Source organism: Cygnus atratus, chromosome 3 (genome assembly GCF_013377495.2).
Source record: "Cygnus atratus isolate AKBS03 ecotype Queensland, Australia chromosome 3, CAtr_DNAZoo_HiC_assembly, whole genome shotgun sequence".
NCBI lineage: Eukaryota > Metazoa > Chordata > Aves > Anseriformes > Anatidae > Cygnus > Cygnus atratus.
The window spans coordinates 89,641,021-89,663,761 of record NC_066364.1 but is presented as its reverse complement, the minus strand read 5'-3'; the positions used below and the strand labels follow the sequence as shown (position 1 = coordinate 89,663,761).

Below are 22,741 nucleotides of genomic sequence, written 5' to 3'. Positions count from 1 at the left end.
ATTTGAATTAATTTTTATCTTGGTGAGGTTTTAAGAATAGTGATTGTAGTAGTTGGGGAACTTAACTTTCCTGTTTTAAATTACATCTTAAGTTTAAGCCTTAGAGAGTTTTAAATACTGCTTTTACATATCAGATGTGTTGTTAGAATCCTATTGGTTGTTTTTTTATGAATGTTTCTGGGTTTTCTGTGATGAGTTCTTGCGCTCAAGGGGAATCAACAAGGGTATTTACTTGAATTCCAGAAATATTTGAGTAATATTCATGAAATTCCTCAAGTGTTTTTATTTCTTTCAGGCAATCTAGGGACATTATAAAAGCATAACTATTACCACATATTACTTTTAGTCTAGAGCTAAGCAAGTTTCATGCTCGTATCATTTTGTGCTTACATGCTTGTTCTTATAGATACAAGTCCCAGGTTTATTTCACACAAGCTTTGAGAGGCATTTAGGTGACAGATAGGAATGGGTGGTAATCCAATCGACTCTGATAACACTTTAACGCAACTTCCTTCCATTCTCCATCACTCAAACACTCACAAACATTTAGTTTCTTTTCTTTTCTTTTTTCTTTTTTTTTTATTAATTCAGTTTTTGACCTGTACTGAAACAGGAAGTTACATGTGTTGAGTATTCCATGTGTTATGTATCAACACAAAGAAAATAAAACATCTACACAGTTAACCCTCTTCAGCTGTGCTGTGGCTTTAGAATAACAATTTTTAATCTCTGTTGCAATACTGCCAGGGCGAAGATGCTGTCATACCGAATAGAGGTACCTAAAGTGAGATATCAATGCATACAGTCAGATGATAGGATCTCTATTGTCACATTAGGAACTTAGAAGCATGTAAGCACATATTCCGTAACAATCATTAATTTCTTATTAATTTATATAGCCTGAAAGACAAATAACCTCACTAAGGCCTAAGCTGGCAAAGAGACATTTAAAAATAATAATAATAATAATAATAAAACTATCACCCTGTTAAACAGAAGAGGTATTAATTTATTAACTAGTAAATCAAAATCAAGTATACAAAAACCAAATGCAATAAACTATCAGTCTTCCTGAACATGCAAATTCCAGGCTGTACTCTATCGTTCTGTCCCCAAACCCATCACTTTGTTCAGAAAGTAAAAAACTATAATAATGCTAGCCCCAGCTAAAAGGAAATTTCAAAGTCAGTGTTGCATTCAAAACAATCCTTGTATCAAGTCCTTTGTGTTTGAGCAACCCTGCTGCTGACATGTGGAACTCCATTACTTGGTGGATGGTCCTAGTCTTTCTGGGGCATTCATTACATGAAAGTGCTTTGGACAATATTTCAGTCTAACATATTTTTCATTTTTTGTCTTTTGTTGTTGTTGCCAATTATTGTATTTAGTGATAAAAGCAATATTTCCATTCAGTGTACATGATTGTTTCTCTGCACAGATTGATATATTGGTAGAGTCTGACCGTATTTTGTATTAAAATGCAAAGCTGTATTTAAATTTTTTTTAAGCTGCCTGTAAACTATTATGTAAAGAAAGCCACAGATCTGTCCTAGAATTTCTTGAGCCAGAGCCATTTTGAAAGAATGGCAAAAGGAGCATACAGCTGGAGTTTATTTCTCTTCCATGCAGTCCAACTTATGTCCAACATATGGCTTCTGCTCACAGCTTTCCTTGAAGTTATAGACACATCCCCTTTTCCGTCTGAGGTGACTATCCCTGACTGCTTTTAATTGCCAGACCTCCTTCTTCTGTCCTATTTGCCTCTCTGGATTTTATTAGATTAGCAAAGATTTGTTATTTTAAAACAAATTTTGACTAAAAACAGTTAGGGAGAGCTCACATGAATGATTCTGCTAGCTAGTGTGTCAAAGGAGTGGAGATGAGTGGAAATTTTTATCAGAACATTTTCTTCTGTGAAACTACAAGAGCAAAATTCTTTAACGAGCACAAAACAAAACTGCGATATACATCTGTGGTTGGAATTTCCATGCAGCAAGGATATGTTTATGCATTAAAAATTTTGACTTGTCAAAACCAGTAATGTACTCTTCATTTACTGGAACAATTTTCTACATATTTTATTTTCAGTTGAGTAAGATTTACAGAACTATGATTTTTAAGAAGGCATCTACCCGTTTTATGTCCCCCATCAATGTAAAAGTTTGGTGCCTGACAACATATAATTGTCCCCAGAAAGGCTATCAGTAAAGGACTTCTATATTACATTTTTTTATTTGGAGATGGTGTGTGAATTACACAAGAACTTTCTGGAAGTACACAGATTTATATGTTAAAGTGCAAAGGTTCTTTATTGGTGCATTATCCAGGGGACCTTTCCTTTTCTAGCCCTCCAGTTGGCTGCTTTATCTTTGGCAATATTTGTATTATAGAGCCATGCTCTTGCTTTAATACTACTATGTTTTGAATAGCAGGAGTAACAAGACTAAACAAAATCAAAGAAGAAAATAATTCACGAGATAGTTGTAATTGCAATGATGTGCATTTCTTCTACAAAAACACAGTTTTTATTTGTCTTCTGTTTCCCAACACAGCATCACAAATGTAAATAATTTATAGTAACCAGAAGGGGATAGTATTCATTTGAGAATAAGGTATATTTTTTTCAATTGTCAGACAGATTTGAGAAGCATAATCCAAAGCCTTAAATTAGCTCAAGGCCTTAAATTAACACACAGGTTATCCATCCCATGAGATATTAGCTAATCTGAATCGGGTAGGAGGCTACCTGGGGTTGCTTTTTCCAAGTGACAGTTCAGTTACAGAGGCCCAAAAATACCACTGTCTCTTAAATGATGCACAACCAAATCTATTTCAAATTCAAATTATAATGGAGATTGCCTAGGAATGTTCAGTAGCAGAGTCTAGGATTTAAAAGACATTTTGTTTTCCCAGTACTAGTATATTATAAAGCACTTCATGATGTCCACTCCTACCATAAATCTTCCATGTGACTTCTGTTATGTTTTCAGGATCATACCTTTGTTCTTGGCTGTATACATGTTGCTCTCCAAATTAGCAGAGTGATCAGGATACACAAATGCGGTCATCCATTAATCTCAGGGGGACCCCACTGCTTAAACTTCTCTATCATGAAAACTGAGCATTGAACCCTACCTGTCTTTTAATCCATTGAAAGAACTTTCCACCAAACTTCATTTTCTTTATTATTAGAGAAAGTTGCATCCCAGACAGAAAGTTAAAAAAATAAATAAATAAAAAAAAATAGCAAAGAGGATGAGTGTGTTCAAATCAAAGCTTGCAAAAGAAACTAAAGCAAGTGGAAAACCGTTTTTTTTTTTTTTTTTTTTTTTTTGCCTCTGGTACTTACTGGTTCTTACCCATGAAAAGAGCAAAGAAGAAAAAATTATTGCCTCTATGTACAAAGAATGGCTTGAAGATTAAATACAATGTAGTTACTAACTATAAACTGGATATTTTGTGCCAGATTTCAACAGAGGATGTTTATAAAGGTAATGTAAGGTTATCTATTTGTAATTCAAATAAATTGATGCAAATTAATATCTTTGGTGGGAAAGTGAAATTTACACCATCTACTCTGAAGGGAAATCTCCAGGTTCTAACACTGAAAGAAGTAGCATGTGGCACCCAAGTGAACGTTACTTGTATTGTGGTGCTATGTGACCAAGGGATAGCACTGTGTTTCTTACCCTTGTTCAAAAAGTAAAGAAGTATATTTGGGCAACCACATCTTCTAGCTCAAAAGTGGAACACTCACCAGTGGCCTCCTAAATAACGATCTTGGAACAGATTATAAAGGAAAGTGTAATCAAGAGGTAAATGAGATAAAATATTTTTTAAGCTATTTTATCAAGAGTAGAGTTTAGCCAACTAACCTAAAAGCTTGGACGGGAGTCATGCAGCAGACTAAATCTGTCTAGGTTTAAGCCAAGTATTTGATATATTTCTGCATAGCAAACTGTAATTAAGCATGACCATGACAGGGTTGGTAAAACAATTTTTAATTAGATGAAGAAAAAGGATATCACAATATGTTGTTGGAAGGGTAGTTATAAGGGTGAAGAAAGCTTGTTACTAGTTCTTCGGAGTTGCCCTACAGAGCAGTTGTGTTTTCTGTTTTAATTACTGAGTTTAGCACAAGAACAAGGTGTGTACTTATTAAATTTGTAAGTGTTTTAACATTGGAGGTACTGCAGTTACTAAAGACAAAAGAATCATTTTGCAGAAAGGAATACATGATTTTGTGGATTACAGTAAGCAAAACGAGATTAAATCAATTAACACTAGCTGCAAAGTCATGAGTTCAGGTCTAATAAAAGAGCTGTTACTTATTAGCTCAATTAACTAGTCCTGAGTAAGATTTCACTTAGTGGTGTTTGCATTTAGGCACCTTGTATGAAACAAAGAAATCAAAATGAATCAATGGCGGTGGAGAGGCTTTTTAAGAAAGTAGAAATGTTGTTTTAAAACAGGAAGATAAACGTTTTCCTATTGTAAATGAAAGTTGTAGGGGGATATATTTATGATTTATGAAACTATTTGGAGTAAATACCAAACGGAGAGAAATCACATGTGGCAAATGGTAGTACTGATTATAAAATATCACATCAATATGAAATGGTAATGAATATTCTGAAACAATAAATTAGAAGGTTTGTAACCATCACAGGTGGGTCATTTGAAAACAACTTTCCAAGCAGGACAGCAGAGATGAGAACTTTTATTTATTTATTTATTTTTGTATTATAAGATTGTAAAAAGAATCATATGGTAGTAAAGAAATGATCTTGTAGTTACAAATAAGCCTGTAGGTGTGAATATTTTAGGGCTCAATTTGTTGTCTCTGAGAGAGTGTTGAAAGATGTGATTAGTTTTTTGTGGTTTTTGCATTGATCTTACCTTATTTGATTTGTTGGAATGCTCAGCCTTGTTTCATACCTTGTTTCTTCTGGTCTTTTATGAGAAGCATATCTTTTGCCTATTTAGTGTGCTGGACTCACATTCATAAATGAAAGAAATTGCCAGGTTTAGGATCAAGACTTTTCTGTATAGGATTCAGCATGTTTCATAGAAATTTAAGACATTAGGGCCACCTTTTTTTTTTTTTTTCATCTTTCCTGTTTTTCTATGGTATATTGTAACTTCAAGGATTTGATGCAGCCTAACTAAAACTTAGAGTTTCTTGATAGAATATTTTGGAATGCTTGGCTGCTTGTGGTCTGTGTATCTACTATTTAGGATCCTTTATGGCTACAGGCTGGACTTAATGACCAAGGCCACAGAACCACAGAATGATTGGGGTTGGAGGGGATGTCTGGAGTTCATCTTGTCTAACCCCACTGCTCAAGTAAGTCCACCTAGGACAGGTTGTCCAGGACCATGTCCAGGCAGCTTTTGAATATTTCCAAGGAAGGAGACTCCACAGCCTCTCTGGGCAATCTGTGACAGTGCTTGGTCACCCTCACACTAAAAATGTGTTTCTTGATGCTCAGGGAGAGTCTCCTCTGTTCTAGTGGGCTCCAGTTTGTGCCCATTTCCTCTTGTCCTGTGTCCATCTTTATTGCATCCTCACTTAATTTTTTATGTACAGTGATGAGATCCCCCTCAAGCCTTCTCTTTCCTAGCCTAAACAGTCCCTGTTCTCCCAGCCTTTCCTCACAGGAGAGGTTCTCCAGTTCCTTAATCATCTTTGTGGCCCCTCATTGGACTCTCTCCAGTTTGTCCATGTCTCTGGTGCTTGGGAGCCCAGGACTGGACACACAAGTCCAGGTGTGGCCTCACCAGTGCTGAATAGAGGGGAAAGATCCCATCCCTTGACCTGCTGGAATACTTTGCCCAGTGCAGCCCAGGATACTGTTAGCCTTATTTGTGTCGCAAGTTTATTGTCACAAGGATTGTTAATACTTAAAATGCTTTCTATTTTGATTAATTTAATAGTGTTTTTAAGGAGCCAGGATTTCTCTTGTTGCAGAGTGATTGCTAATGGCCATAACTCAAAACCACGTGAACTTTCTATGGCATCCAAAGAATGTTCAAGTTAAAATTCATCTTTCTGCTGAAGAAATCTCTTTCTGAAGGGTTTATTTTTAGAGTATTAGGAGTAAATAGGTGTAATGTATTGCATAATTTTGTTCCTAAAAATGTAATATGTGTGCTATTTGTCATTATTATCAGCAAAAAAGGGACTTGAATCAGCTATTTGCTGTGCTTTATCCTATTTTTTAGTGAGTAGTAGGATTTTGGCAAAACTGTTTAAAAATGAATAAAGGCATTCATCAAAGTGCTTTATTAAAAATGAAAATTATAGCTTTATTTAAACCTCCTCAAACTTCTGGACCGTTAACACTGTGACTCAGCTGGCATGTACACTTCTGCTTTTGTTTGGCAAGGCTGTGTTACAAAAAGATATATACAGCATTCAGAGCATTCAGAATATTCCGCCCCCCCCCCCCCACACACACACACACACATTTACCAAGATTTAGTGTTTCCTTTACAATTCAGTCTTTCAAGAATATAGATTTGTTTTAAAGCTTTTAACAGATGAAGAAAGTCCAAAATAATGGAAAAGTAGCCACAAGTTTTCTAAGAGCAATGTGATAAATTTTTGAAAAGCTGAAGTGAAAATTCAGGAAATAAGTTAGCCAATTTGTTTTTATGTATAATATTTATCTCCTCCTTTTCTACTTTGGCTTCTATCTCATAACTATTACAGATAAAAGCGGAAATATGTATAAGTGTATATATATATTTATAATATGTATATATATAATATGTATATATATAAATATATACATACATATATGTATTTCAGGTACTAGTACTAACTACTACTGAGTGTTCTACCAACTACTTGGGGACAAATCCAGACTTAGGCTCACTAAAATGCACCCCTACTATAATACGAGAGTTATGATATGCTCAATTCCACAGAAAAACTTCTGATGTTATACACACACAGAATGCACATCTCGACTATACTGTAATCCCCCTCACTGCTCATCCAGCAGAGTTTATCATATGCCTAGAAGTCCTCAGTTTTGAGAATATTAGTTAAATTTCCTGAAGGACCGGTTTTGCGTGTTTATTTAGAGAATAGTCTATATACATTGACTGTATTGACCAGTGTTATTTAAAACATCAGCAATGGCATGAAAAAGAAGGGATGCTTTTTGTAATGTAACAGTTACAGGACTTGTTCAGGAGGGGAGATGATGTACTCTTCAGGAGGAGAGTACATGAAATTTAGTGTGGTCATTGCTGGCAATAGTATGCCTGATAACTTTAAAATCTGTACGTGGGCACCCAAGAGACTATCATGTTCATTCTGAGGGGGAAACTCCAATAACACTTCAACAGAAGAAGAATCAAAGTTAACTCTTTTACACATAAGTTTTATTCATTTCTTAGTATCTAATTTTCAGCTGCCACAAGGAATAAGCAATTAGATTGGTAATGCTCATTCACATTGGATGTAAATAGATAGCAAATTTTAAAATTAGTTAATTTAGAATTTTGACTGGTAAGAAGACAGCTTACCACAGAGCGTCTGCCATGGTTTCTTCTCTCAACTCTCTGTGTAAGCACACCCCACTTTTTAGTGCTAAAGTGTTCCTGCTGAAAAAAAAACAGACAAACTTGTTATGGAACAGTTAATAATCTGAAATATTAAAATAGCCCCAAACTGGTACTAATTGATGGCATACCCACTACAGACAATTTTTGCTTGTGTTCCACAGATGTAGAGCATACAGGATTCAGAAAACCTCAGTATCTTAACAAAGAATAAAGCTAAAATGTAATGTAGAATTAAAAGTAAAGTAAGTTTCCAAGACCAGATTGATGTTTATAACAAGTCATTTTTCCTCTGTTGAACTGCTCTGAAAATGAAATACGCCTCTTTTGTGGTTTATGGTGTTACCGGCAAGATTGGTGGTGGAGCCAGTTCTCAAGGCACCAAAAATACATGCAGATCTCTACAGATGTGTCTAACAAAAAGCTTCACTTGCCTTTGGTCCAAACTGTCATGGCTCCATTGATGTAGGCTGTCATTTGGTAAAGATCTTAAAATATTCTTATCCCACAATTCAGTCATTTTTCTAAAATTGTGAAAGATATAAAGAAAATGAGATTTTAAATACAGTATCTATCACTCAAAAGCTCCCTAAAATATGTAGATGAGGTAAATTTTAATGAGAGTATTCTATCTCTTTTTAGACGTGCTGGTGTAGTTGAAAAAGGCAGACAAATTTTGAACATAAAAGCCTGTTTTCCATTCTAAAACAGAAGCAGCAAACGTTGTTGCTACTGAACATGGCAAATGTGCGAGTAATGTCAAAACATATACATTTAATTTGGTTTTACTTAACTGAAGTCTTCATCTTAAAAACAGTAGTCTAAAGTTGATAGGTAAATCAAGTTATTAGATAACATTCTTTCAAATGGATGTTAATTCTAATAAGAAAACTTGCACATTTTATATAGCATAAAATTCTCCTTCTATGGTTATATGTGCTTTTCTAGCTTTTTCATGTCTGCAGTGTCCAATATAAGATTTCTCTCAGTTGCAATTATTTGTTCTTATGCTGTGTTAAGGTAGGCTGCACTGGTTGTCCGTATCATACTTGATATAGATCACAATTATTAGAGGATACAACAAAAAACAGCTTGATACAATAACACCTTACATACATCTCTGATTCACATTTTTGAAAGTTAAACAAGAAAGTTCAGAATCAAGTAAACTCTGCATCTTGTTGAAGATGTGCCTTCTACATGCTGAGGCATGGTGTTAGCTTTCATCAAGATCTTGTCTACTGGTTTATTGTTCAGAGTATTAATATCTAAGCAGGGATTAATTTTATTCCTCCTTTTCTTGCGTTTTATATATTGCAATGCCTCTTAAATTCTATACTTTGGTCTTTTGCCATAGAAGTAGACAAAGTTATTTTTTCCAAACACCATGTTTCTTGGCTGATTAACAAATGATCTTAGGTGTTCAGTTCAGTCCTGCATTATATTAATCTACATTAATCCAATGAATTATTAGATGGAAGTATTTTCTCTTTCTTAAGCTTGTTAATCACTAAAGAGTAGAAGTTAATGGTCTCCTTTTTTTAATTACAGCTTCCAGACACCAACATAAATAAACATCTGAATTATTTACATGCATAAATGCAAGTGGTACAGTAACTAATATTCGAGTTGAGTTGCAATAAATTATATAAAGGTGCAAGATAGAGTCTTGGAAAAAATGGATTTACCTTACTAAGACTTTCAAAAGAATTTGAAGAGAACATTGTGGCACAACTGTAAACAAAAAAGTACCTGCAACCAAAATCAGAGATTAGAATCACAATATCCTAAAACAATGGACTAACATATTGGCCCTGTCTTATTTTAGTGAAATTTTTGCAACTCCAACTGTTGAAGGGAGCAGATTTAGACTCCTACAAAGAGAGCGAAAAGCACATTCTATTTATAATGTGCTGTTTTTAATGTAAACTGAGCAAATTAGTGTAAGATATATGTCCTTTTTTATCAGAATTTACCTGAGATTTGTAATTCCAGCATAGACAAAAATGGATCTTATTTATTTAGACGTGGCAGCACCATTGGGTGGGTCTCCTAAAGTTCTTGTGGGTTTGACTTCTTATTTTCCTTTGTATCCACTCCCTGAGCTTCTGCCAAGCCTACCATGCTTCATTTCTCCTCTCTTTGTACCTACTAATTAAGGATTTCCAATGTGTGTATGTATTATAAAATCAGATATGACCTCACAGGCAGCTTGAAAGAAGAAAATGATTGTAAATTGTAGCTGAAAAAAAATAGCTATTTTTTTTCTCTTTGAAACATGCAAGCCATCACCAAAAAAAAAATGTTTGAAAATGAAAAATATTTCTGTAGTAGTGTTGATATCAGAACATGAGAAAAGTTTGTTATTATCAAAAGATACACTACTTTGTTCCTCACTGTTGATATCTGCAAACATCTTGTTCATCCTAAGTAGCCTCTGTTTTTCAGTGTCTGCACCCTGACAGAACTCTGCCCCAACTTTGAATCTGGTAACTCTGCTGGCTGTTGGCTCTTTAAAGAACAAACAAAAGCATGACTAAATAACATAAAGTAGGCACGTCATGAATCCTTAATGTTGGTGCAGATATTCTACAGAATGTTGAATCCATGCCATGTCATCTGAGAAATTATTAGAGCTTGTAACAGAAATAGAATCAGTGCAAAATGGTCCTGTTAACTGAGAATAAGACATCCTAGAAAAAAAATGTGAAGGTGATGACAATTTATTGTTATTAACAGTTTTCCTTTATCTTGTAATTCTCAATAGCATAGTGCTTTGCAACATTTGACAAGGAAGGCAAACTTGTATTCTTATTTTTCTGACAAGGAAAACGAAGGAAAAAGATTTCAATAGTTTCAATCCTTTTGCACTGAGATCACTCTAAGGTTCAATCTGGTATCAAATTTACCACATGTCAATAAGGAGTCTGAAACTGGATTTCTGGCCGTCATTTGCCATTTAAGATCAAGTGGCTTTTGTTGCAAAAGTCGACCTATTAAATAATACAGTGGGTTAATATGAAAAATATTTTTCTTACCTTTGTTTTTCCTGATATTTCTTAAAATAATAAAAATGAAAAAAAGAACATGATTAGATTCAGCTATCGTATGTTATTTGGAGTTTTTGTTGGTGGTGGTGTTCTATGATCTCGGTGAACTGCAAAATAATCAATTTTATCTTATTTTAAATTAAGTTTATACTTAATTTAACCTTTATTTTTGATATGCATTTTGATATTTACCTTACTAGTCTTATAGTATTTATTAATACATAAACCTTTTAAAATTGATTTTTACAAAATTGGCATTCTATGTAACTTTTATTTTGATTATCTTAATTAAATCCCAGTTTTAGTGATCACATATCCTCTAACAGTATTCACTGCAGTACTTGTAACGGTACTTGTCTTTGTTTTGTGTCCCCATAGCGATGTACAAGATTTTATTATTTATTCTTTTTTGCTGTTAGGCATTTGCATTGTCTCATTTAGTGGTGAACTGCTGACTAACAAACATTTCAACATATACAGAATAGTTTGTCTATTATCCATCAGTTATCTTTATGTTGATAAAATGATGCCTAAGTAAACGACCTCCACACCAATTAACTCAAGCTGCAGTGAGTTAATTGCACAGTGAATATTTTCACTTGTGCAGTGCAGTCTGACCTTCTGGAGCACTGTGCACTATCACAGTAAATATAGTCAAACTCAAAAAACTGTTCATTTTACCCTCTTCTTCCCTGTAAATGAACAAAAGAAACTCCTGAGCCAGAGAAATTAAATTATGGTATGGTCTTATTTAATTCATTGAGTGTGAATATTCTGTTTTTCCTTTGAGGCTTTAAATTCCCCAAAGACTATATTTTGATGTTCAACACTGCAGGGGTACCATAAGCAACCCTGTTTTATGTCTTTCCCGTTTCTGAAGTACAGTCTGATGAAGGTAGTCATATGTAATGCACATGCTCATCATGATGAATTTAGCTGAGCTTTACTGCAGGAAAGTATTTGTTTGTTGTATATTGTCTTAGGGTTTATTTTCCAATATTTCAGTATTTATTTTCTGTTGATTCATTATTTCCAAGCTCTGTTACACCTACTTTTTTCCTCTCTGAACAGCTGGCCATGATATCTTGAGGGATCCTGATAAAGATGTAGGGAAATACACTTACATGCAAACACTTAGTTTGCTTACATGCAAAGCCCTTAGTTCTAATATAAAGACTTAAATTTGTCTTCACTTTCATTTGAAAGTGCCCACAATTCCTTTGTTCATACTTGATTTTAAGTGTAAACAGACAACAGCAAGAACAGGTTGACCATTGGAATTTTCTTCATAAAAATTAACAGTCGCAATTCGCAATAGCCACCATCCTGAAATTCTTCAGACAAGACAAGCTCTCAAATGAGCTTTCTTTGAGCCAAGCAGACCTTTTGCTCTTCTTGATTTCAGTGAAAGAGTTGGCAAGTATTGGCAGACAGAATACTTGGTAAGGATGAAAAGACAAAGTCTTCTACTGTGAAATAGTAGTTTTTACAAAACAGATATGTGGGCAGAAAAGTGGACAGATGCCTTTCTCATCAGAATACATGGTCTATGAAGAGTCAGAACAGCTATTCCTAAGAGTTTGCTTTTGTTAACACAGTCTTAATGTTCCTCCCTCGGAACAGCTCAAATTGCAGCTTTGATTCTTCTCTCCTGGAGAGTTGTTTCTAACTCTTTTTGCAGGTTAAACTGACAGCCTGTGCCATAAGGGCCACTACAATTCCCTTGAAACTCTCATACCAGGACCAAAATCTGGCTACAAGTTAGGGTTGTGAGGGGATACTGTGATTTTGCTTTCTGACAGATAAGGTATCTTCTATCACAGAAGATACCAATTTCATACTAGTGTGATACATTTTTCCAGACTTAACTAAAGAGTGATATAAATATTTTCTGTGGGTTTTATGCACTAACTTCTATGTAGTTCTTCTCCCTTTAAGCAATAAGATCTTTTCCAACAAACAAACCAAAAACAGAAGGTGTCTAAGACTAGCACTCTCGAAGTGCGTCTTCTAGATAGGGTACTCTTGAAAGCTTTATGAAAAAATCACTAAAATAAAGTCTTTAAAAATAGTCCAGTACTTACAAATTGGGATAATTTCTCTCCTGGAATTTAAGCATTTGTGCCGCACTATACCCTACATGTTCCGTTTACTTATTTTCCCATTTAGAGTTTGAGAGGCTTTGAGTGTTGTTTAGGATGGCTGTAAATAGCATTTGTATATGTAACAGTGTAAAATAAATTTCCCTAGTGATAGAAGAAGGTGCATAATGTTTGCCAGGGTCTTTGGTGATATGTAGGCTTATAACTGCCATAGGTGTATGACTGAGTCTTGGAATCCCTTTGATCTTTTTATGTCACCTCCAAAATTATTACATTTTTGCTCAGTTTTGAATTATTACTAATTTCAAGTGTTTAGCCCGTTAATGAATACTACAATATGCTTTCTATTTCTTGGTAATTTCAGCTCTTGTTGCTCTAGGTCAGTGCTTGTAAGCAGTCATTGTGATTCTGCTCTCTGACTTACCAGGGTCAGTGGGACAACTGTAATTTGCACGTTTTCCAGGAGAAACCCCTTGCAATGAAATTTTTTGTTTAATATACAGTTTGGGGTAGTACACTGGATAGGAGTACAGACTGAAATTAAACCTTTAATGAGAACATTCTTAAACATTGAAATTCAGGATGTGGATCGAATATGAATTTTCTCCAAATTTGTGCTCCTTGATTTGCAGTGAATGATGAGTTTGCTGTAGATTTCACATTTCTGAGTGTTTGAACATTAAAGCCAATTTACACAATTTGACAGTAAAGTGTAAAAAAAAAAAAAAATGCAAAATATATCCCTTTTTGATGCAACCCTGCCAATTGGGATTTCATGAATGCGAAGATAAAAAAAGTTTTTTTTCTGATTGTCTAAATTATTTTAATGATAATGATTATTCCAGTTCACATTGTAATGACTTGATGACATGTGTTTCCTGGTTCTCTCCCTGTAGGATATGACGATTCTTCCTTAGATAAGAATTTTCAAACATTTATTTTGTAACACTATGCTACAGTGTTAAAGGAGAGGAGAAATTATTTGGCCCGTAAGAGCAAATGAAAATGTTTTCTATGAGACTAATAGTTTTAGCTGAACTGTTTGAGAACCTTGCCAACAATGTGCTATCATCAATGTTTTCTTCTCTCAATTCTGCTTTTATTCGTATCATTATTACATATAGTGTTATAAATATATATCAGTTTACAGCTAGAGAAAAACCTAAGTCAACAGAGCCTTGTTTTAAAAGAACAAGTAGCTTATTTGTTTGAATTAGGCTTAGGAGAGACAGCATGCCAATAATTTTAGTGCATGTTTGCACTTGGAGGCCATCTGAAAGAAGACAACATTACTTTATGAAATTATAGGTCATTTAAGGAAATGTAAACAGCATGGTTGAAAATACATTAAGCATGCAGAAGGAATAATCTTTACTGAGCAGAATGAAAACACCACCACTCCATCAAGCTTCCAATGTTTCTTGCAGTCTTTTACTATTAACATTACTATATTCCCTTATTATCATCCTAAATGTCTCCATCATTATCCACAGGCTGCAGCATTTGTTCTGTAGCTGTTTTATGCTCATATTATGCTGAAATAAAAACTTAATGGTTCTTTTTAAGCTCCTTTCCTGAGATACCATTTTCAGAATGTGATTGTTTGTTGTTCCATATACTTCAGTATTTTCTTAAAATGGACTGTATACACTGGAAAATTTGCCCTTCCCAAGAATTCTGGAGATCTATTTTTGATTGCTTTGTTAAACTGTACCTGTTCAGTTCTGCTGCCGCTTAATGTAATAGGGGAAAACTGTTATCAGATTACCTTTAATTTTAGTTAATGCATTTCTGCCTGGAAGAAGCTGTAAGCACCATAAAAGTTTTTGTTTTCCAAACTTAATTCCAATTCTTACTTAAACTCAAAGGCAAAGCATCGTCAGAAGGGTTAAATACTATAAATTGCAGTATTACGTATGAATAAGGTTGTTTCGCTGTTTATTTTAAGCTCAGCTGTGAATTTCATTATTGCTTTCTGCACTTAATACAAACTTTTTCTGGAAAAAAAAAATCATAATTCTAGAGGGTCAGCTCAGGCTGCATATTAAAATTAGTGCTAGTGATGGGGTGTATGTACTATAAAATTCTGCTTCCAAAGCTGACTTATTTTTCTTCAAGGCAAGCATAAAACATGAACATTATCCTTTCAGGTCATTATCACAGAAAAATATATTTTCCTAAGTCCTCTTGCTCTTTTGGATCACACAGCAGCAAAACTGCACTGTATCTTTCTTTGATTTTCTTATTCAAAAAGGGTGGAGCGTTTCTGCATGCTTTGCCATTCAAACATTCCTGGTGGTTCTATTTTCAACTGAAAATTTTTAAATTAGTAACAGATGTGTTGATTCTTTTGACTGAAACAGAGGACAATTTTTTCTGCTATATTTTGAATAAAGAGTTTTTAAAACTTTTACTGATTATTGAACCCTAACTGCTAGTCTGTTACCAGCCTTCACTGTAAACAGTATCTTACACCACAGAAATCTCACAGAAGTTAGTGGAAAGTAGTCCTGAAAGGAAAAGTACAATGAGGGGCAGCAGAATATATTCTGGAGTGACTATACAATGCAGTTTTTTTCATGCGAACTCAGCTGGACTCCAACAAGGTGTAGCATGCTAGTATTGCATAGCCCAACATCTGTTTATGTATGCTTTGTTAATACATATCATCCCTGCTTACACAAAAATTGCAAAGTAGGTAACCAGGAAAATAATTTGCAAACATTACATGTTATTGGTAACATTGGTCCATTGGCACAAACCATATAGAAAACTCTTGCACAGCAAAATCCCAGGAAAGTTTACACAATGGATGTTGGGCTCTTGATAGCTCTGAAGCAGGAAGGCATACTTGTGAGTAGCCTTTGAATTTTTTTGGTTAATAATAATACAGATACGTGATTTCTTGTATCTGTAGATCATTCAGCAGTGATAACTGGTAAATAATACAGACTATCATACTGTTCTGGAGTAATCATGAAAAAAAAAAAACAGGCAAATAGGTCTTGAACTTTCGGTGCACAAAAGAAAACATATACCAAGTTGAAAGTCTAAAAGGCAAGAACCAGCCATTTTTGTAGGTACAATATCTGAATATTTGATTCACTAAAAGGAGGTGACATTCACTGAGAGGCATGAAACAGTAATTAAAAGAAGCCCAATGTTTTTTCTTCTTAGAGCACTGAAAATATTCAAGTCATGTCTTGGGGCAAATATGGTAGAAGAATAAAAGAAATACAGAAGCAAAGTGCAGCTTGCTATTGTGAAAATACCTCATACTCTTATACATAAGAATATTTCACATACTTACAACATTCACATTTTGGTTTTATTTATGAAAAATGTAAGTTGTCTTGAGAAATTATACAACACTAATATTCAGGCTTTAGAGAAATTAAGTGAAAACAAATTAATTTGTCACGTAAGAGATCTTTTGTCAAAAATGCTTTCCTGTTGGTGGACTATGGAGCATAGTCTACTGTCTTTTTTAAGACCCTTGGGCTGATTTGCTCTATTTGTCTAAAAAGGAGTTAAAAATGAAATGTCTGTCTCTTGCTTATTTTGAAGTAGTTCCCTTTTTTTTTTTTTTTTTCATTGGGGCAGGAGGAAAGATGTCCCTTGGATGTCAAGAGGCTTTTGAAGTTTTCAAGTGGGACCATGCTGACAGTATAACCATTGAGGACAACAAACAGCTTCTAAAACAGAGGTGAGTGAGTGTCACAACAGTACAGCTGGAGACAGACATTTGAGAGTTCATTATGAGCCTGGATAGGAACATGTAGTTTTACACTAAACATCCTAGGCTTCTGTTAAGGTGTTGGTACAGAAACTTGGCCTTTTCAAATTACAGGGGATATTTCATATTTGGAAGGCACTAAGAGATGATGGAGGGAAAGTGTGAACAGAATATGAAAATGGCATGAGTGATCTCAGTGCATCTTTCCACAGGCTTTATTCATCTTATCTTCATAGCCCTATTAAAGCAATGTGGTAAATGGCATTCACAATCAGGAATTATCTAGAGGAAGTTAGATTCATGTGACTAAACTGATTACTGTAATTTCCATTGTCAAAAATGCTTTACTGGATTCAGCACCAAATTGGACAGTAAATTGGAGATGTTTAACAGATGCTTTTGTCTTGCTCCTATCTTGTTTGCCAAGTGACTTTAGCTTCTCTCTTCCAGTTTTGCAGTCTAAAACAGAAATAATACTTTCTCCATCCACATTTATTGTTAATGCTAGCAAAGCACTTCAAAATCATCTGGTGAAGATGATGATAATGGTGAAATATTAAAAACATGAATTTTAATAAAGTGGACTTTAAGCATCTCAAAAATTAAACCACCAAGACTTTATCATGTTGATTGTAGAAAAGTAGTTTTCACTGTCAGTTTTACAAGTGTTAACCCTCTTTGTACTGTAAGAGAAGTATAATGTTTTTAGATCAGATATGTCAAAAGCAGATCTCTCAAATGTACCCTTCTAACTAATATTCCCCTTAACCCTTTTTTCTTTTCTTTTTTTTTTTTTTTCTCCTGGGGTCTCTTCCTTCTCCATGTTTTGTCTGCTTTTTTTTTCTGCTTTGTTAATAGAACAATTCTCCTACTTAACAGGCATTGAAGATGTTGTTTTCAGGGTCAGTGAATTTTATATATATTTACTTCAGTGAAATTCAGGCAAGAAATTATCTGCTCCGTGTCTTTATGGTTTATTCAAGATCTTGCTATTTACCACTTTTGTGAACTGGTTCATTTTCCACCCAGGTCTATGACTTGTAGCCACAGGGACACAAATTGCCAAGGCATTAGAAGTACATAAAGTTTTATCCACGTAAACGGGATATTTAATAATGTCTTTCTTCTGATCAATAGATCAGATGATGCCACATGTAACTTGCACTGCAGTCATTTCTGACATTGCTGTCTATTGAGAGAACACTTCATGGTTACAGTGTGATCATGGGAGCACAGCACTTCGGAGCCATGTCCGGAATTTCCTCTAGTTGAACAATTTTGCCATATTTTCTCTGATAGTTATTACTATGAAGCAAACCAGTATTTCCTTCTGGTTTCAGAACATGTAATAGAGATGGGCAGAACCCACAAACTGACACCAGATTTACTTTCCCTAAAGGACAAATTGATTCAGACTCATGCCTTGGAGAGCCCCTCTCTAATATGCAGCAGCTGATTGCTGAAATCGGTGCTGTGAATGTTCATACCTCAGAGCAAGACAGTTTTCCCCTGCCATTTTCAGTGGATTTCAGTAAAGATGCATGTAGCTCCAAGTTTACCGAGTTCATTAAACTGGATTTGTGTCAAGTCCAGTCTGTAATTTGGAATGCAGTCTCTGAACCACCAGTTGTACAAAAAGTCAGTTACCCAGCCAGTGTTCAAATTGCACAGGAAGAAGTGTGTGGACACCACATGTTTAAAGGTTACCATAACTTCCCTTTACATGTAGCCCTCTCATGTTAATATTTTTGTGTACAGTTACATAACCACTTCTGTCATACCACAAACAGTATTTGGTTCACAACTTACTTATTTTTAGCTGTCATATTTTTTTCCTTTGGGTATTTTGGGTAGATTCTCTTGGCTTGCTAATTATACCATTCTTGTATTAATTGAATGGTGAACTTCAGTGAACCTAGTTGAAAGTTTGACTGTGAGGGTCACAGCTGTTGCTTGGGCTGTGAAATTATTCACATGGATGTGAATCTATATGAATTATGGAGTCTCCCTCCTTGGAGATCTTTAAAAGCCTCCTGGACATGGTCCTAGGTAACCTGCTCTTAGGTGGCCTTGTTTGAGTAGGGGGTTGGACCAGATAACCTCCAGAGGTCACTTCCAACCTCACCCATTCTGTGATTCTTTCAATATACATATTTGTAAATATACAATTTTTTTTTTCTGTAACTGCCTGTGTATAAATAATCAAATGTAATCAACTGATTAAATCAAATACTGAAAATATTTGCTTTGTCTTAAAAAAAAAAAAAAAAAAAAAAAGATAAAAGAAATACTGTTTCAAACAAAACTTTTTGTCTACCACTTCAGAGATCTTTACAGGGGATGTAACTCAGTATTGTAACTCAGTACCATCCCTGGATTAAAAAAAAAAAATTAAAAAAAAATAAAAAACAGGGAAGCTTATTTAGTTAAGAATAATTTCTCTCTGAAGCTCATTTACTGACTTATGGTCTGAGTGAAAGACAATAGATTCAGGCTATCCCATTAGTAGAGTTACCTATGGGAAGTACTAAGAAATTGGCTTTGTAAAATAGAAAAGGTGATCTTTTACAGCTTAGCTTGCAGTTAATAAAAAACAACTCTTTCTCATTTTTCTTCTGTACAACAGTAACTGCAGCCCTGCTTAAGAATCTGTGTTTATGCCCAGACAGAATTAGACTTCTGGAATTTGGACGTCCTATACTTGACTTCCAGAGAACTTAGTAATGTCCTGTTCCTCAATACAACAGTATTCTCTTAGCATTATTTTTCTAAGGTGGAGAAAAATGTGTTTTTCTGGTGAAATATACTAGCAAGAAATCTTCCCAGCTAAGCCACTCCACTGCAATATTGTATACTGCACTAAGCCTTTTAAATCCCATCCTAGTCAGTATTTCCAGAAGTAAAATTCTACCGAGCTTACAGATGTGATGTAGATCTAGTTTCCATTTTGTTGTTCTCCATTACTTTTTTTCCACTTTCTTCTTTTCCTGCTTTCTGTGTCTCAGCTAGTTAGCAGCTAACTTGGTTTTTAAGTAGCTATGGATGAGTTTCATGGAAAGGATGAGTTTCACTTAGGTCACTCTTAACTTCTAATTGAAAATGAGTGAACATTTGTGTATTTCACTAAATATCCTCATTCTCTCATTTGATAGCCTCTGAATTTGTCTTGTTTTACATTATGAGGTAGATATTTGTTTTTCAAAGTGTTAAATTTTTGGTTACTGATATTTATGTTCAAAGAGTTAAATCTTTGCAAAATTCTTGTTCCACAACAGTTAGTGTCCAAATTCATTCTGGAGTTTTCATACCAGAATATTTCATCTCGTAGATACTAGAAGCCATGATTCAGCCTTCCTACAGAGCAGTCTCTGGTCATGGAGGATGCTCATGGACTCTTTGGAGATAACAATATAATCAATCACTCATCACTATTCATGCTGATATCAGCTTTATGCCAGACTTTATATTAGAGCAGTATCAAAAGTAGCCTTTTTTCTTCCAATATTAGAATCAAATCTTATGTGTTTATCTTGTTTATTTTGTTTGACTATGATTCATAGTCAGAGATGGAATTTCTTGGTCTGTTATAAATGAATGCCAAATTTTAGTTTAGGTTATAAGGCTAGCTTATAAACTGTGGTGTTTGAGAAACAGATGCATGACTCATTCAGCTATTCCTATTTTGAAGGCAGCAAGCTATGAATAAGGTCTGGGTAGACATCTGGCTTCAACTTGTCCAGCTAAATCTATCTGTGAACATGAATCAGAGTCCACAGGACTTTTGCCTCAATAATTTCTAAGTAATTGATGAGCTTAGTATTTGGTCTATGGGATATGGAGGAAAGAAAGAGGTACTTTGGCATGTTCCCATTAGATCTTCACACAATCTTCCATACCTGCTTTGGTGTTTTATGTCAAAACAAGTTCTAAGTGGGAAAGGATTATATAACATTCTCACAGATGCTTTGAAGGCTTCTGCCTTCCTTATGCGAGATATAGTAAGTGCTGAGGAACATGCCAGCTGGAGCTATTTAGCCATGCTGATTTCAGCCTTGAAAACAAGTGTTCATGAGCAGTTCTGAATGTGGTCACATGAAATTCCATCTCTTTCCAGTTTTACAGGGAAATGGACTAATTGAGAATGGTCAGTTTTCCAAGTCCCGCCTTCCCAGGTGAAAGTTATATTTCTTGACTAAGTTTTACCACTATTTGAGTTAGACAAAAATACAGTTTGCGGATTTCCTGGGTTACTTTGGCTAGACCAACACTCATCCAAATCAGCTGAAGACTCACTTAACTATTAAGTATTACAATTTTGCCTCCACATTCAGCAAGGGTCCATTCACACACATTGAAATAACAATTCAGAATTTCATGTCAAGCCTAATGGCCTACAACAAAGCTCACAATGCAGCGAATCATTCTTCTACACTTTAAACTATTACAATGGATACTTCCTTGAACAAACCTCCGTTCAGACATTGCCATTGTACATTGAATTGATTGTCATGATTCTTACAGCAAAATCCATTTGGCATTTGAATGCCTGATCTAGATGCCATTTTTCCTAAACAGCTTTATCATTACTACGCTTGTTTAACTCAGTACTATATGTCAACAACTGCTATAAAATATCAGAAAACTGATAGGAGGAAAAAAAAAAATGATAAAAGGATAAGACCTCAAGTTCTAGCAGGCTATAGGGAATGTAGAGGATAAGAATGCATTCATTCTGCTTGGTAGGCAGCTGCTTTTTAATGAAATACCTAGATATCACACATTTACTAAGGATCAAGACATACAGTGAGCAGAATACTTAATAACACTGAAGTGAGCATCACTGCAACATCATGTTGCAAGCTAAAAAAGAAAATTCTGATCATTAGAATATTTTGCATACCACATGAAGATTTGCTGATTTGAATATAATCAGGAAGTTATCAGTAAATTAGTTTATACACATACCTACTGGAAATTTTTAAGTGCTGTAGTCAATTTTTATAAAATGACATTTTTGGCTGCGAAATGATTACTTATTATTTTCATAACTAACATCTTAAAACATCCTAGTCATGGACTAGGATGCAATTATAGTCAGTATTGTTCAAATGTAAGAAACATTGTCTCCCTAAGAGCTTGCAGTATCACCCAGCATGCAGATGGGCAAGATACTTTGCCTGGGTGTACATGGTTTATATTATTCCAGTCTTAACAATTTGGGATAGATGTCTGTGCTGTGATTCAAAATATTTTGCATGGGAATGCAATTTTTGACATTCTTCAAGTCACTTAATCTCACTGTATCTCAGTTTGCCCTTTTTAAAAATTTCTGTAATAATACTTTGCACTCAAGAATGCTTTGAAGATTCTTTCACTAATGTTATTTGGTGTTTCGGGAATGTAAGGTTGTAAAAAGTGATCATTGCATTACCTCTTATCAAGTACAATCTCAGATGAACATTTCTTACTATGAATAATTTGCTACTTAAATTCAATCAGTTATGGCAGAAAGAAATACAGTGAAAAGGAATATAAAAGTAATTTTCAGCAGTAGTTGGGGACTGAAAGCTAAAAATGGATATTTGCAGGAGAAATATAATTACCAGCACTAGATTCATCTAGGCCACCAGAGTTAATATCACTACCTTTGTAGAAAGGGACAAGTGATATTTGATTGCCACAGGTGATTTTCTTTTACAGCACACTCAAGAAATATGTGAGTAGATTAGCGCTGTAAACATTCTGAGAGGAGAACCACCTACTGAGTCACCAGCAACACATCCTGCAACATGCTGAGCTCCCTTTGGTCTCTCCTTCAAGAAATGACTGAGTTAATTTTTCCTGTCAAAACACTACCCCAAGATGGAAGGCCTCACTTTATGCTAGGATGATACAAATGTGGCATATTAAGTAAAACAAATCTTGTGAATTACAAAAGGCAATTAGTAATTTTCTCAAAGGAAAACACACAAGTTAGTCTGTATCTGTCCTTTATTTACAATGATTACATTCCTCTACCATGAAATACATCAAGGGAAACTTCACATTTCCAGTTTTGTTTCGAGGTCCAGTTACTTGAATACTACAAAAAGGGACTTTCCAAAGCCTGATTAATTGATTTTGTGGATATAATTTGAATACCTGCATTCACATAAGGACTAGCTGTAGAAGATCAGAATAATTTAGTTTTGTCACACTTCGTTATTTTTCTGTTGAGAGGTTTCTTGGTGACACGGGCATACATGTTCACAAATCACAAACAGTGATTATCAGCAATG

At 34.7% G+C, this 22,741-nt stretch overlaps 1 protein-coding gene across 1 annotated transcript in view; it reads left to right on the top strand.

The window, feature by feature from the left end:
- KIF6 (kinesin family member 6) overlaps positions 1–22,741 on the top strand; it is a 169,634-nt gene that overhangs the window by 92,285 nt on the left and 54,608 nt on the right. The window contains exon 14 of the mRNA XM_035563115.2: positions 16,331–16,433. Coding sequence (XP_035419008.1) covers positions 16,331–16,433 — 103 coding nt within the window. The remainder of the gene's footprint in view (positions 1–16,330; positions 16,434–22,741) is intronic.